The 18,109-nt window shown below is 39.2% G+C and overlaps 1 protein-coding gene across 1 annotated transcript in view; it reads right to left on the bottom strand.

The window, feature by feature from the left end:
- Positions 1-564: 564 nt before the first annotated feature.
- The window catches only part of SUGCT (succinyl-CoA:glutarate-CoA transferase), a 334,540-nt gene continuing 316,995 nt past the window's right edge, over positions 565-18,109 (bottom strand). The window contains exon 14 of the mRNA XM_074891208.1: positions 565-902. Coding sequence (XP_074747309.1) covers positions 739-902 — 164 coding nt within the window. The 3' untranslated portion in view covers positions 565-738. The remainder of the gene's footprint in view (positions 903-18,109) is intronic.

Below are 18,109 nucleotides of genomic sequence, written 5' to 3'. Positions count from 1 at the left end.
TTTAATTAACAGTACCCTGGGCCTTTCTGAATAAATTACAAAAGACTATTCAATCACAGTTTGTCTCTAAACTGGTCTTGGAATAGGCTTGTTTCATAACTGAAGAACTGTGCCAATTTCAGCTTATTTCTGCTAACATGCTGGGATTGTCATGACCATGCAATGTAATATAAAGACATACTGGTAATTGGGAATACCAGGGAACTGAAGTGAGTTTTACAGTGGTTACTCTACCCATGATTTAAAACAGAGATGAACAAAGAGTTCCCGACTGATAATTCTGTTCAAAATCAGTCAGATAACCACCAATTTGTACATAAATTATTTTTTACTAAAATAATGGTATAAGGCAGCTTTCTGCAACTGGAGATTCTAGTATACAGATTTTAAAGGTTCTGCTTCTTTTCACTAACATTATGTCTTTCTGGGGACAAACGTGTAGGCAATTACTGTAATTACGATAAGAACTCAATTTCTCACATGAAGTACAGAAAATGAGTAGCCACACAGGACTGTATAATTAATTACATTTACCCCCACCCCCCCAAGAAAATCTTTCACTCAGACAGTATAAGATTGTTTATTTGATACATCAGTGTTAAAATCATACAAACACACATAGAAGAAAAATAGGAATTAAATTATGTCTTCTCTTTGAGTCCCATTAGGGGAGCTGAAGGGAGCAAAGAGAGGACAAAGTAATGTGAACTCAGTGTGAAGGAATGTAGCTAATGTTCCTTATCTGACCTCATGCTGAGCCACAGCACCAGTGCGGAGCAGCTCTTCTATGGCATCATCGTCATACCCCAGCATGTCCTTCAGTATCTCCACTGTATGCTGTCCAACAAGTGGAGGTGGTTTCGGATGTGACACAGCAAATCCACTGTATCTGACACCTGGCCCTGTAAAAAAGCAGATAGGAGGGAAATTATTTTCAAAAGTTATTGCCCATATTTATATTGAAGTGTCTATGCTAGTTTAAAGGAAAGTATGTCATTTTCACAGTAGTCTTATCACAGTCCTTATCACAGAAATGTTATATTCTGGAATTATAGACTAAAAAAAAAAAATCCAGTTCACAATAATGCACCAATGCATCAGTTTTAAGTAGTTGACTCAAACGCAGAATTGCTGAATACTCGCCCAATGTTAAGAAAGTCTTCCCATTGTTCCCAGTTACATGTATATCGGGGTGCTCTGAGTCATATTACGCCACAGGTCTACCACTCTCTTCTACCTGAATGACACAGGCAACGCTCAGCCCACGCAACAGGATGTGGTGCAGAAATCCCCGTGCTGTCTACAACGGGAGGCAGCGCAAGCATAAGAACACAACGAAATGTCATGTTAACACACTGTTACTGTTGTTGGAGCAGCTCTTCAGGCGATGGGAAGGACCATCTCCAGTTAGCAACAGCTCAAGTGCCTCTGCAGTGTTCTCTGTTATCCTGCAGTGATGTAGGACTGACATCATGCACAGCAATGATATTCCCCAGCTTGGTTTACATTTTCTATCAAAAATATAGGTAGCAGCAGCCGTAAGAAAATCAACAACGGTTTATTTACTCTGGCGAGAATAATTTCAAAGGTGGAAATCACTTAGGGAAGCTGGCAATGATACAAAGATTTTTATGTCTATTGCAGGTAGTCAAATCTCACTTTTTAGCAATTCTCTGTAGTGAACTGTCCAGAGATTTCAGTGTAGTTTCCTGAAGACAAGTAGCTATACCATTACTACCAGTCTCAGAAGAGAGAATGAGCCACGAATTTACTCTGGCATCAGAAGGTATGCACTCAGCATATGCATAGAAAGACTAACTGTTTAATAGAGAAATAGAGGAAAATAATTTCCTGAATTCTCAGTTGAAAATTTTAATACAAAATTCAACAACCTTTGAGCCTTTGGTCAATTGGCAAAAGGATTCCTCTATTCATAGCTATGGTCTTTATAATAACATCAAAAAGAATTTACAGGAAAAGTTATATGTAGTTATGTCTTTGCCTGTGACAGTACAGCTTTACGTAGAAATGCAAAGACACACATAGAGCAATTTAATAGGCAGAACAGTGTTTGACTTATTTCTGAAGAAACAGAATATCAACTAGCAACGGAGATGAACCACAGCGAGAAGTCATCCCATAAGGGCATGAGGAGGGAAGTTCGCTATTTGAAGTTACTATTTATTTGAGGAGAGATGCTGACAAAGGTCACGCAGAGTGCCAAAATATGCCATTTTTTCAACAGTCTTCATCAACTGTAGTCCAATGGTTAATATGGTAAAGGTATTCACCTCGAGGCAGGACAAAGTAAGATAAAGGGTGCTTAGAAAAACAGGTTTTTTCAAGCTGATTTGGTACGTTCCTGACAAGTATGCTCCTGGAAGAGGTCAGGTATGGTTCCTGTGTTTAAAAAGAAAAGGAGGTAGAACTGGGGAATTGTGGACTAAATCATTTAACTTCAAGTTCCATTAAATACTGGAAGAAATAATCACAATGAAAGTACCCGAGATGAGTAACAGCCAGCATGTATCTATTAAGAACAAATGATGTACACTCAATCTGTTGTCTTTCTACCAGTAGAAGATGAGATACATCCCTTCTAACTTCAGATAACAATGCCTAGATATGGATTTTTAGTTGCTTAGACTCTCTTTGGAGTCACTGCAGATGAAGAGACACACTTACAGTGTAGTTCTTCTAAGACACTGGTAAATGACTAAACCTGGCCAGATGAATTGTGATCACCTATGTCTCTCCATAAAGGAGAGGGTAGGCAAGTACCTTAAATGCAGACCTCTACCACCCAGACATCTAAAGTCAGGTAAAATGACCCTCCAACCACTAGGATGTCAGATCAAGATTTGACTTTCAGAAAGAAAATTCTCTGCTATTTTCCATAAACTCAGTAAAGAAACATGGTCTAGGCAAATCTGAAGCCAGGTGCAACACTGAGAGGGAAATCATACTCAGAGAATTGCTACCTGAGATCTTGTAAAACAGAAGGTTTCAAGTGAGCTCCAGAGGAATCTGTTCAGGATGAAGCACTAATCAGTATATTTTTACTGGGTTGGCTGGTGGAACTCAGATCATACCTGCTCAGGTTTCTGGCGACTTCAAGCTAAAACTGACTGTGAAGCAGATTTCACAATGACCTGGCTGCACAGGAGAAACGGTCTGATAAAACAAGGTGAACTTCAATAATGTCAAGGGGAAGGAACTACATTTAATACATAAATACAGGGAAGGGGGCAAATAGCAATGTAGGACTTGCTAGGGGTTATTCTAGATCACCAAGTGAAGATAAGTCAACAACATCATGCTGTTGTAAGAAAAGCAAGCATCATACAGGGATGTACAAACATGAGAGAATCCTGCAGAACACACGACATAATCTTTTCCCTCTAGTTAGAGCTGGCAGGCCACAGCTGGAGCGGTGTCTGCTGTCGGGCCCCCATTGCACAGCCATCTGGAACACCTGAAGAGGTTCTACAGGACAGCAACAAAAAAGATCACAGAAAACATGACATACTGAACAAAGTGGGATCATGGACCTGAAGAGAAAGGCCAGACAAAAAGGTCTTCAAAAACTATACAAAATAACCAACAACAACTAAAAAATGCAACACCCCACCCCCCGCCAAAAAAAAATCCATACAACCTTTCTGCAAGGAAGTAAATCCTTTTTCATGTTCATGATGAATGAGAAACAATTGATTTAAATTGCAACAAAGGAATCTGAAAATAGGTAGTAGAAAATAAACTTTCATAATGATAGGTGCAGCAAAATGCTGAAACAGGCTATGTGAGGTGGTTGTGGAGTCCTTATCTATCAGGTCTTTAGGAATAAAAAATTATTTTAGCATAGCTGATCTTAAGGCTGATCCCTGGGACTTGCTGATAGACTAAATGATCTCCCACAGCTATCCACGAAAGCTAAGAAACAGCTCACATCAGGGATAGCTTTTCTATTAACTTATTCCTCTAATTCTACTCACTTTGAACACAGTTCAAATTTCAGAGGAAATCTCAAGTGAGAGATCAGTACATTTTAAAGGGACATGTGACATCACTAGGCAATATTTGTATTAATTGCTCTTCCTAGGACCGACTGAGGGCTGAACTGGCACTAGTGCAAGCCACAGGAATGATCTCTCTGTGCCAACTGAAATTCCTCTGAAGATAACTTCAGAGCAAAAATGCCCCTTAGAGATTTATTTGTCTAGAAATTCAACGTAGCCACAAAGGTATTAGGCAATTTCTATTAAAAATATAATAATATATAGATATAAAGCAATCTTATTTCAGGTGTGTGTATCTGAGAACTCTTCATACTGAGAAATCAGCAAACCTTCAAAGGAACTAGTTTAGAAGCTATACACTTTTCACTTGCTTGTGCAAATTTTTGTTAGTATAAAAATTGCATATCTCAAACCCTGGGAGTATTTTCAGTGATATCAAAAGACTCAGAATAAAACCTCTAATGAGAGAAAAACAAAATTGACATTAAGTGTACAACAGGCATAGAATGCTTCACACTTCCCAAAGAAATTAATCTTACAAACTACAGCATGCTAGAAAATTGCACAGCAATTATAAAACCAGTGTCTTCCTTGAGCTTTTATTGTTTGATGCATAATTCATCACGCTACTTTTCACTTTGATAGAGTTATAAAGTTATCTACATTCATTCAAAGGAGCTACTTGCTAATGATCCATCATTAACGATTCTCTGTTCTTTCCTTGTGTAACTTCTACTTGGCTTCTGTGTCAATTAGGAGGGTGCAAAGCTTGCCAGTCAGGCTTCAGCAATCCCACGCTCCTACCGAACAACGCTCCCGGAGAGCAACCAGCAGAATGCTATGCAAATGCTAATTAAACACAACTGCCTTATGAGGAAACCATCCCTTGAGGCAGAGAGAGGTGAACTGCTTTAATTAAGGTCAGAAGCATTTGCATGTGGGTGAGTTACAGGGAGCTTTACAGATGAAAACGGGCCTTTGCTGGGTTACTGGTTAGAGGGGGTAAGGCAGCAGTCACCAGAGCATCCTGGCTGTAAGCAGGACACGACACTCAATTCAGCCATGAACTTAAAGGGACACATATGGTCACCTGAAAAAAGCAATGAAGGACTGAGTGGTAGCTGTGATTTACCTTTGTCCTATTAAATTAAAAGGAGCCTGTTTCCCTTTTTGCTTTGATTACCAGTGCCTGTAAACCAAAGAGCTTTTTTACCAAATTTAAATTCTAGGCTAATCTTCTTTTATTATTATTATCATTTTGACTTTGGCACATTGCTAAAATACATGCTGTGCACACCACATAATTATGTACAAGAATTAACAGTGCAACAATAAATCAAAATTTGTATCAGTTGCAACCACAGTGACAACTGTACCAAGATATCTTGAAGACTTCCCCGGTACTTGAACTCAGCATCATCATAATAAATTCTATTTCTTTGGTGCCTATCTACTATAGGATTGCTGAGCTATTAGGTTAAGATGTACTAGACACTTTAAGCAAAAGACAAAAATGAGATAAAACCGCTGAAACTGGTCCACAGGAAGGGTCCTGCAAGAATCAAACGCCTTCGAACATTCACCCTAAACAGGTGAAACACACAGCAGTCTTTGCAATGTGTCACCGGGCACTGCTGAGATTTGGGGCTGCAGAAGCAAAGTCAGTTTTACTCTACAAGCAGCCGAAATTGAAGTTGAATTTGAATGATATTAAAGGTGCAAAGCACAGTATGTAAAAGTGGGTAAAGGTAATAATCTTTGCTTTGTCCTGACAAACAGCAGTCCTGCAGCATTGTGCAGCAATCACCAGATAACACTTTTTCTACAGCACAGGTTAGAGCATATTGAAGCAATCTAACTCTCAGACTATGTAGAGACTATCTTAAACTATCAGACCTGGGGACAGCCAAGCTCAGGGAAAAGTCATGATTATTTGTTATTATTCAAGTGGGACAAGGAAAAGAAAGGGGAAGTTTGAGCTAATGTATGTGTATACATTCTGCTTGCAACATATCATCTACATTTGCAAAAAAGAGCAATGAGAAACCCAACACCACTCGTTAGTTACTTCTACCCCAGCTCACAGTGTAGTTTATATACATGTAGGAATTGCATGAAAACAAACCGAACACTTCTGCCAATAACGGTGTTGCTACATAACAGTTTTGCAATTCCAATGAAATATCATCAACAGTCAACAGTGATGGCCCAGGGCCAATACATTTGCACCCAGATCCCATATATTGTACAGGTCAAGTGTCTGGAACATGCAATTGACTGGTTATGAAACTGGCCTAAAGGAGGATCTGCAGGAAACAAGCAGTGACTTTTAAGGCAATGAAAAGTAAAACAATACAGAATAAATCAGCAAGAGGTGCTTCATGGCTGCAATGAAGGATATTTGGGCATTAGAAGGGATGCATGCAGGGATATGTTACCAGGAGTAGACAAGGGAGACTTCATTTTGAGTGTCTGGTCTCTTCCCTTTGGTCCCAGCCATGACTTCTGTCAATCGGTTATTTACAGCTAAGAAGATGAGGTGCCAGAGCACAAAGTACAGCCCAGCTTGGCTACACTACCTTTACACCAGGCTTCTTCCCCTTGATGAAACACAAGGTAGAAAAGTACACACAGACAAAAAATCTCATTAAAAAGTCCTGCTAGTACGAGTAGTGCACACAGGCTTCAAGGAAATCTCCAGAATGAATGATCTGCTCTGTCCTAACTGGGGAACTCCCACATATTTCTTACCACAGATGTGAAAGTTTGGGAGCTTGAAGAACTTTTCAGGAATCTATTTAATCGCTGGAAAAAATCCTTTCCTTTTGCATTACATTAGAGCTAGTGATTTACCTTTTAAGAACAACTCGTAATAGATTTCAAAAAAAGCAATTAAGGAGATAATATTCTAAGACTTGCTCCTCCTTCCCCCACTGCAGCTTCCACTTCCTCCCCCACTTAGAGCACAGCCACACAACGTGTTCACTTGGCATCCAGCACAGCTGAGAGGGTGGAAAACTTTGGCAGGATGAGTAGGAATGAGTAACTGGGAGTGGAAAGGATGGACAAACTTTTCAAACGGTAATTAAAAAGAAGTAAACCTTGTTCTAGGTGCCATACAAACACGGATATAAATAAACCAGTAAATAGTAGTAGTAAACAGCAAAATCAGTAGGGCAGTAAATCGTATCAATGCTAGAAATATCTATAAGCTGTCTGTTTACCTTTTCTCGTTTGGCCAGTGCTGACTGCCATGGGAGAACTATGAGGACCGCCTAACGTCACAAGAGTCAAGAATGTAAAAACTGAAGCATCGTGAGGGGAATGAGTTGACAGGCAGAGTATAAACATAGTTTTATGTGTGATAGCCATAGATGGGTGTCTAAAAATCAGGCCACTTTTAGACCCACACTTAGGCATTCAAAGTATCCATTACATAATTCTTAAAACCCTTTGCCAAGTTTTATAAAAATACTTCCTTACCTGAAGCTGCGTATATAGAAATGCATTAAAAAACATTTTATGTATTTCCTATCAACCAACATCCTGGATATAATCAGTATAAATACCACTCAACATTTATATAACGCTTTACATTTTCAAAGCGTCACCATACTAACTGTACTTAATTAATCTTGCATGACTGCTGGAGTAAAGGAAATAATTTATCAGTCACTCTGGTTGCATATTTGAGAGTAATCCCGCATAATTACACCATCTGAATAACGCAATTTTGTGAGAGGACTCTTGGCACCAAAAAGCTTTAAGAAAGTTGCAGAAAGGTGGTGTCTACTGCTTCCCACGTGTATCACCTCACAATGCTACAATTTGGCCTAACATTTTCTACAGACTCACATGGTCCCACTCCTTCCCGAAACCCCCAAAGACCTTAAGAGGAGATTCAAAGAAAGACAGGAAGGAAGATGACTAGTAAGAATACCCAGAGGTAGCAATTTTAAAGAACCATAAATTCCCTAGGTAATAATCTGTAGCTCCATTTCCTAAGGAAACAAGTTTATGTGTCTGTGCTGTCTTTCTAATCATCTGTTTGTCTGCCCTGTCCCCACCACACACAGTAACTTCTAAACCTGTCAATCTTGACAGAAGTGTAGAAATCCCAAGGAAAATTAAGTTCTTACCAGTGTTGTGAAAATTAGCAACTGCTGAAGGACAGACACCCAAATTACTGCCTTGATGACATTAAAAAACCCAATGAACTCAGCTGTTATATATCCTGTTTGGCTGCAAATGGCTCACCAGTAAGCACAAACACAGCTCTGTGAGAGTCACCTAGTGCATAATGTCCTTCCCTGGGGAGACAAGGCATAAAGTACATGAGGAAAGTTCAGGTTATCATAAGGATTACATATAGGGTTTATCAAGGATGTACGTCTGAAGGAGAACACTATTTAGTTCCAGTGTTCATGGAACAACTTCTTCTAGGCATCTTTCCTACAGTACTGTGCAAGGTGTATTCAGGCTGTGCAAGCCCAAGGCAAGGAAGTTAGAGACTTCTAGTTTAACATAAATTGCTCTTGCAGGAAGGAGCTGAAGAACAAGATGGCAAAGAAGAGTAACTGGGACAAGCCCTGCAAAACTCTAAGAGGAAAAACCTACAGAGGCAAGCCTAAACTACTGAAAATCCAAGCTAAAAACATAATTTGTCTCAAGTCATAATCTAATCAATACAAAACTCGATATATAATCCCACCACAGGATGAGGGTTAACCACAGGATGTGTACCTAATGCAGAAATTATGGGGTGAGCTGAAAGGCTTGTGCTATGCAGGAGGTCAGACTATATGATCATAATGGTTATTTCTGGGCATAAAACATACGGATTTCTGAAATGCCCATAAGCAAAACTGTTTCCAGCCAACAGGGCTGGGGTTAAGATGGCCTATCTGAACCTCCTCTGATACCTAGGAGGTCAAGTCACATGCTGTTCCATGTAAACATCTTTACTGTAAACCCAAAGGCCTTAACTACTATATCTTCAGAACAGTAATTAGTGAGAAGTGTGCTCCTAGTATGGAACAAGAAAAATCAAAATGCTACCTGAAATGAGCCTCTTGTAAGGACAGAGAATTGCCTAGTTGCAACACGCTCATATGATCCTGGAAGCTGAATCATGTCCCCAGCTGCGCAGGAAGGCAAGAAGCTGCTTGGGGCCCTCCTACTGAGCCTGGTGAAAACTATTTCCAAGTCCCATGCCTTGTGGTTAGTGTGACCCTGCATGTTGGAATAAGACAGGCCAGCCAACCCAAAGTGTCTGTATCTCCTCAGTACACCAATTTGGCCTTTCCTGTGTCCTGTCTCCAGCCATAAGTTAGATTCTCTGGCTCTTCAGAGACCCCAAAAGTAATCCTCTTGGCCAGCTGTGCATCATCAGAGTGGGAGCAGATGAGCTCTTCCTTACTCTTTAGGCAACCAGCTGAAGCCCGGATACCTGAAGTTGATTCTAGTCTCTTAATTCAGGGATGCAAGACAATGCACACTGAAGAACATACACAGCCTGATCCTAAAACTGGGTATAATTTTCTCTCTAATCTCTTACTTGATAAAGCATCACTTTCTCAGGGTAGGAGGCTTTAAGCTTTTTCCAAACAACTGGTACAAATAACTAAAAACTAAAAACCTTTGGGCCTTCATTTAACACAACTTTGAAAGAATATTCAAAACATTCTCTTAAGCAACTTTTGAAAATGCGTTTATCACTCCCAAACACCCTGACAAGGTTCATGACTCTGACCTTCCAGCTCCTAAGGAACATTTTTCTGTGGTCTGTCCTTGAAGTCTTTGTCTAGTTATTTCTGTACCCTTCTGTAAGCATGCATATCAGAACATGGCACAGATTGTTGCACAGAAGAAAAAGCATTTTTCAATGCCCCCTTTTTATTACCTTTAAAGAGTAGAGCAGGTCTTTTCAGTACACCTTGTAATGGGATTTTATGTTAAGATGATTATTTGTGATGGCCCCAATCATTCTTTTCTAAGTCCCTTTTCAAAACCAGGTGTCTGTTCCACAGGTCTACCTGACATGTCTGTCTGATGGTATTAAAACCCACTGTAACAGCTCCTTTGGCAGCGATAGTTGGTAGCCAGAATAGAAAGTGAGCTGGGTGGCAAATGGTTCATGACAGAAGCAGTCTATCACATTGCTTTGCTTTAGTTCCCTAACCTCACCACAGACCATCTGTATATTAGTGCGGATGATTTATTCATTTATTTAGGATGATTAATGTCTTATGACATCCATCTTAGCCTGAAAGAAAATGAGAAATGAAAGCCTTCTTCAGTCCACCTGTAGCAGAACTATTTTCAATCACTTCTTAAGACTTTCACATTAACTAATTTTTCCCCAGCAATCCCTGGCTTTGGCCAAACGATTAAGTGTCAGAGGGAGTGTTTTGTTATAACAAGGCAAAGATCAGACATTTAGTTAGATGTCAAATCATGTGTCTGTCATGTGCTGTATTTGTATTGCCATGCACATTTATTCTACACATCTTTAGACCGTTCCTCTATGGCCACAATACACAGTCATATAAACCTTCACATTCGGAAAATTCAACAGTCGGTCGATACTTTCTTGCCTGGTTAGTGACCCACACCAAGTAAGTATCTGCTGAGTGAGTATTAAAATAATGGAAAAAGCCATCAGATGTAGCACAGCCAAGGAAATTCTGGTGGTTGAAATTCTTCAGCACAGACGACAGCCAGGTAACTCTATGTTTGAGCACCATGGAAATATTTGGAACTCGATTCTCAAGCAAGGCATCTGTGATTAAGTAGGGCTGAGCACTATGCACAGCCTGATCATTCTTCCAAAAGCTCTCCCACTCCACCCTCCATTTACTTCTGCTGTCTCTTGTGCAGCAGAATGAGGCCAGTTCCAGTGCGCAGGGACTTTCCCTGGCAAAGGAAGATGGGAAGGGATTTGATACTTTGTTTTGGATTACTTGAAGAACTGCAAATTACATTTTTAGCTCTTTTTGGGTAAGGTGCCCAGACTCCTTGAGGCATAGGCTACTAAAACTGCTGGCTGAGTTTTGAAAAGCACTGTGCAATCTGGGACGACTCTGTTTTTGAGTGTCATACTTGAGACATCTTTAGGGGGCCCAGTTTCCAGAAAAAGCTGAGGACATCTGAAAATCTTTCTCTTTCACGATGTCTCAATTTGACTGTGCAGAGACATCTGGTATTGAAAGTAGACAAGAAGAGCAAGTATCCCCTCATTGAGCAGAGGAAAGTAAAACTCTAGAAAAATAACTCCTTTTAGCCACTTCTTTTTTTCCTATTTCCCATTTAAAAGAAAATATCAGGTTAATCTTAAATTCTTTAAAAGGAAACAATGTGCTTAAATTGAAGTCTGGGACTGGGACTACAGAGAGGGCACACCACAGATTAGGCTGTTTTTTTCCACCGAATTGTAAGTGACAATTTGATCAATTCTGTCTCAGTGAGAGGGACTGGGAACAGCTTTTTGGCTTTCCATTGTCTGCTGCCAATCCCTGACATACGATATTCAGCTCATCGATTTGCAAATATCAAAGCAGTATGGGGCAGGAGAAACAGCCGTTTCAAACCAAGCAGCCTTCAGTTTGGTTTTTGGTTGTGCGGGCATGCCAATGGGAGCGTGTGCATGTCAGTTAAGTATAGTCTGGTTCTGTATCTAAGTTCTTGTGGTTTCTAACATTTGCCAGCCTTTACTCCGTCAGAAGCGATTTCAGTGATGCGTTCTACCCTGCAATGAGCAAAAGAGTCAGAAATCATCTCTCCTCACCCACAAAGACTAGAGTAGGATTAAGAAACAGAAATTTAAGTCAGACACACCCATGAAGAGGAATGAGGCACAAGATTAGGAAGATATCCAAAGCTTGGTTGCCTATGCCCTTACTAAACTAAAGTCTCTTTTTGCTCAGGGAGACAGCTGAAAAGCAAGAGGAACAAAAATTAAAATCCGACTGAAACCAGCCATGCCTAAGCAATATCCCATCTTAAATGTGCCCAGATCAGTTTCATTAAAATATTTCCCCATTCTCTCTTTTTCCACCTCCTAGTACTTTGACTGTTTCCTTTAGCTCCCCTTTAAACTGCAAAGCAAAATGCTTTTACTGACATAGTTTGTAATTTTAAAGCCCTAATCTTAAGCAGCAGGTGCTTAGTTTTAATGGAATTTTTCCATCCCTGAACGTCTGGGAGCATCAGTAGCACCTCCCTCCTACACAGCCCCTCACCTTTGATCCTTTGCCATTTGTACTTGTGGGTTTTCATTTACTGTATTTCTTCTGCTTTCCACAATCTGCTTTTTCACTGAAAACTCTCTGACCTCTTCTCTCCTTTCTTTTACCTCATACGATTGGCAAATTCTGTCTCCTAAAAATCCTTATAAAATATGAAGGGCCTTGCTGCCTCTGGCCTCGCTATCTCTGGCCTCATTTACAGCAGCACTGTCTACTTTACACTGCACTGGCAATTTAAAAGGGCCTTAAAGTGGTTGTAAATATTTGCATCACAAGAACAATTATATTTTAATTGCCAGAGGTCCTAGGGCTTCTCTGCACAAAAAACACTGGAACCAAAATAACAGTTGGTTTTACTTCATACAATTAGTTATTTTGGAGCAAGTCTGTGTGTGGGCACTTTTGTTCCATACCAACAGTTTTTGTTTCCATTTAATGTTAGCTTTTTGGTTAATCTGATTTTAGTTAATCTTCCCTTATAATTTCCTATTTTGAGATAATGTAAATGGTTTTGTACAGGCATAATCTCAAGCAAAATCCAAGGGAAAAGCATCCACACTCAGTCTGCAATGACATGTCTAAAAGCGTGGATTAGAAGTAGTTGTGTCAACTCCAGTTTGTGGAAAAAATGAGATTCACATCCTAACATTAGAACTACAGATGCTGTAGTAAGTGAATGCCTGCTCTTCTCGGTGCTGTAGATTACTCCCAAACACAGTACAATTTAACAGTTTAATCACTTGTTGTTTCTTATATCCAGGAACGCATCTCCCTAGTTTGTGCTTTAGTTGGTCTTCCAAGTGTATTTGTATTTGGCTATTAAAGAATAGTTTCTTTTTATCTTCATTTGATTTTCTATTGCTTATCAGATACACATGCATATCAGCGTATAGCTCTTGCTCAAAAAGCAATGGCATAGTGCAGAAATGACCATAACCTTATTCCCTAATAACTTGACGTGAATTTGACTGAAAACTCTGCCTTTTAAAATACGAATCCGCATTGTGCAGCAGTAAATCACAAGGGCTCACACAGCTTTCTCATAACTGAATTTTAATTGAGTTTTCCATTCTTAACAAGGCAACCCAAATCCAGAAAGTCATACCAGCCACTTCCTTAATCCACAAAGCTCAGAGGCTATCTTCTGCACTGACAGCATGCAAAAATGTTTAATGCTAACACAAATACCTTTCATAGATTATTCTGATTCTCAGGCTGATTTCTAAGCCAGCTGTTCTCTGCCTGATTCAATGTGCAGATTTCATTTTAAAACACAGAATATTCCCTGGTTACCTGCCATATAACTAGATTTTACAGGTGTAGGGCATGTTTGTAATGCTTGTTCATCCACTTGCAGGAAAAAATATCATAAAATAAAATACTTTGTGTAGCTTTCCTGGATTCTAATGTTTTCTCCCTAACTTTCAGATACTGTATCAACTCAAGAATGCCAGGAATTACTTCATGCTTTATATATGTACCTGTTACAGATTATATTCATTAATTTCAAAGCCAGCTGCTATTTTTGCTTAAAGTAATCCTTGACAGTACACTTCATATATATATATACACACACACATATATAAAAAAGAACTGCTTGTTATGACATACAAACATTTAAATCTACCTTGATTATAGATCTGTTACTGCTTTGTTCTTTTTCACGTAAGTAGGGTAACTAGCTTCCTGTTCCTCCGGGGGCGTATTCTCTGTATAGCAATTTTGACAAACACATAACATCAAATACAAAAGAAAATTACGAAAATATAAGAAACTCATCAGAAGAAACTAATAATCACCTAATAGTAAGGTCAACCATAGTACAGACTGCAGATTTGGGAATCCAAACAGTTGGATTTGGCTCCTTGCTCTATCACTAATCAACACTGTGATCACAGGCAAGTCACTTTCCCTTGCTATATACTAATATTTCCTATACAGTTACGTTACCCTTGCATATTTAGATTATAAAATGTTAGGGACTGGAGTCTTCTCTTACTATTTGTTTATGCAGTGTCTGACACAATGGGCCTCACTTTGTATTGGAACGAAATACAAATAATAGCGTTCTGATATCCTGTCTCCCAGAGCTGCTTCAGAGAGTATGAACCACTGTCCCAAGTTATATCTGATAAATTGTGCATTACTCTGTTGTGGGAGAGATTTCTTTCTAATCCGAAATCCATCTGTCTTGCTGTGCTGCAAGTGATAGTTTCTGGGCAGAGAGCATACTAATTGCAGGATTAAACTCTTAGCTAACTCTTGGGTGGAAACTGTTTCCCATAATGTGGTAGAAAACACATGTTGGTTTCTGTCTGCAGATCCTTGAACATCACAGCCCTGATCTTGACTGGGATATTTAGGTTCTCTATTGAACTATGTCTGTGCAATATAATTCAATTAAAACTAAATAATAACTAGTTACCAAAAAGTACTATTGAGATTTTAGTGGCTCCAGTACTGCTTAGCCTGGTTTAGTTCCTCTTTGAAGGCAGAAACAATTTTGCTGAATGTAATGAATTCTGCACCTTCTCCAAATAAGTAGCAAGCAAACTTAGAGCTGAGACATGAACTATAATTTTGGTTAAATGTCTTAGGAACATTTTAGTTTTACAAATGCACAGAGATTTGAAACTTTTAAAATCTGAAGTACATTGTTGTATATAACATTCTGCTATAATATCTCTCATTTCTGTGGATGTGCACATTATTTATTATTCACTGAGGTGACTGACTGACATTATTGATGTGACACAGACCCCATTGGCAAGCTGCAAGAAACAGCTGGCCCCCAACATCTTTTCTTCCCATGGGTACATAGAGGGGGCAGATATCAGACTGCCAGACACAAGTGTGGAGGAAATCTTTCAGAAATTATTATGCTTGCATCCCATCTTCTTAGGTCTCCCCAGTCAAAAGCCATATTGCTAACAAAATACTAAGCTTCCCATATTGTTAGAATGTACTGAAAATGCTGAAGACAACCACACTTTTCAAGAAAAGCTAGACTGTTAGACAAAGTTACTTGCTGGTTTAATCTAATTTTTATGGTTGTGGTTGCAGTGCAGCCATGAGACATCACAGGCAGTACCACTCAACCAAGAGCTCTCCGCTATATTTTGCAATATTTGAACCAAATCCCCATGGCAGAAAGCAGTAGTAAACCAAAGAGCAAAGTTAGCTGGGTGAAGGGGATGAATGGAGCATGGTGAGATATGCAGTGGGCTGGGGCAATGGATGCTTTTTATGCTCAGGAGTTCAGAAAAACAGATTTGTGTTTGGGAAAACACAGTTCTAGGGCATGGGATTAAGGATTCTAGAGCAGAAGCTAAGGATGGAAATCCTGTTCCCACTACCTTCTAACTCCTCTCTGCCCTTATCCTAAGGGGGCCTAACCAATCTCCTGTTACCACAGCGAGGTCTGCCTTTCCAGCTAAGCTATTTCCATATTTCTCTGCTTGGCACTAGTCTTTGTTCTCCTTTACCAACTAACCACATGCGGGCAAGCCTTCACCCTTTCACAGAAATTATAAAAGCTAACATAAAATCAGAAAAACACCCGTAGTGGCTCAGTAGGCTAGACCGCTATCTGACAATGGTCAAAAGTAGATGCTCTTGAAGGAGTACGAGAATACAGCAGGAATGTCCAATATTTCCCCATGATACTTTCCCAGCCTCTCACAATTCGCCATCCAGCTCCAGTATCCCACCCTCTTATGTATACTCTCCTGTTCTTCCCAAATCCCTCTCCCTAGTCTCCCATTAACCAACGCCTACTCTAACATCCTGAGGATAATCACCACAAGGAACTTAATACACCATGAGATAATATATCCCACGTAGCTCAATTACTCATCAACCTTCAATGCTCTTTCTTGTTCCCAAAGCCCACAGCTCCCCACGGCACTTTCCACTGAACCCTAAGCCCTGTTCTCCCTCCTTCTCCCACTCCTTCTCCAAAACCTTCTACTGACCTTAAATATTGAATACTCTGAATGTTTCATATTCTTCACTACTCACATTTTTCTAGTTCCTTCATTAATCAGTGTACTCCCTCATCTATTTCTTACATAAACTGACCAGTTTCACATCGTACAGTGAAAGCAATACTTGAAACAGACAGAAATATTAGCAAGCGCTTCTGAGTAAATAGAACATATTTGCTGAATTCTTCCTCTGGATTTGTTAGATCTCTGCAGCTGGGATTTCTCCTTAATGATAAGTCAAGTAACCCCACTTCGCAGCATGCACTGCAACCAACATATTTTAAGCAGGTGTGGGAAAATTCAGCAAAGCACTAATGACTCCTAAAAGTGCTAACAGAACCTGAATTCATGCTGAAAGATGTAATGCCAATTTAATACATAGAGCAAATTTTTGTAATTTCTGTGTCTGGGTTGTCCAGTCTTCTTAGAGGCCAACCACAAACAAAACTAAAACCAGATTCAGATAAAGAAATCAAATAGGGTGGACTTATTTATTTTTACATTATTTAGAAGTTTCAGTGGAACTATGTCATTTATGTACATGCAACAGCAATCTTAGGGTACCACAGACTCATGTATTGGATATGAGAAACAGCCTTTCTCATCAGAGAACTCCAAAGGCTGTTTTTTTGGGTGACTTAGAGGCAAGATATGGCTGCGGCATCTTTATGCATTCTCTTAGGTCAACCATTGGGAGTGGACTCTTTTATGTAAAAAGTCTAGATACTCAGCTTCTGAAATATGGCACTATGACAGGCTAATCCAGGTGAGCATATGCTTCCCCTCTAGCTCTATTTCCAACCAGCTTTGACTCATAATGTGACTAGAGAGAAATAAGGCCAGTTTCACAAATGACTGAGTAGGAACTCAGGATGCTTTTACTTTTGGATCTGAGCTGCTTGTGGTAGTCCTAATTTAAAGAAAGTACACTCTGAAGTTCAGTCTTTAATGCATCTTCAGCTGGGTAAACAAAATCAAAAACCAAATCACTTATCAACTTTGAAAAGTTCATCTTAATTAGTATTTTTATTCTATAATTGTCCTCTTTTGTAAAGCCTTCTAAATCCTTTTGAAAATGTTATACAATGTCTGTGCAGATTCTATTAAAATAATGACGTCCTGCTTGGTTTATAGACATAGCATACATGGAGAACACACCTCTGCTTTATATGGTGTGCTTTCCGTGACATGTGGAAACTGCTGTTGAAATCTATGGCAAATGACAGCACGCAAATAATCCTTACATCTGTGTACAAGCAAACCCACAAGTTTCACAGAAGCTGCTCACACTGGATGTTTTCAGAGTGAGACAGAAAGGAAAATCATGTTATTTCTCATTAGTTTTAATTAAAGCAGTGGATGATTTCCTTATTCTCATTCATACTAAGGTATATTTTACAACTTGAACAGTTTTTAATAGAATTCAGATCTGAGTTTTTAAATTAAGCTTTGACTCTCACTATCCACCACATTTAATTAGAAGACCATAAATAATGCTGCTTTCAAATAAAAGATTTAGGACCAGATTCAACAAATATTTAATCCTTTAAGCATAGTATAAAATCTATGTAAAGGATTGTAAAAAGGATTTAGGAACCAATGTGTTTTGGTGAATCTGGGCTATCTTTAAGATTTTCTGAGCATTTCAGAAATAAGGTCCCTTTCTCAAAGGCCACAAACTGATAACCTAGGGAAAGTAAACCACAGATCACTTAAAATTCTTTCTTTTGTTATTTCTCAATAAAAATCCCATGAAGATACACAAAAAATGTGCTATTTTCATACGAGCTAGAACCAAGTTAACATTGACCTTTCAGGGAGAAACTATAGTTAAAGGGAAGCTCTTAAGAAAGGAAGG

The sequence above is a fragment of the Strix uralensis genome, chromosome 1, assembly GCF_047716275.1.
Source record: "Strix uralensis isolate ZFMK-TIS-50842 chromosome 1, bStrUra1, whole genome shotgun sequence".
Classification (NCBI taxonomy): domain Eukaryota; kingdom Metazoa; phylum Chordata; class Aves; order Strigiformes; family Strigidae; genus Strix; species Strix uralensis.
Note: the sequence above shows the minus strand (reverse complement) of the source record. Positions and strands in the feature narration are given on the sequence as shown.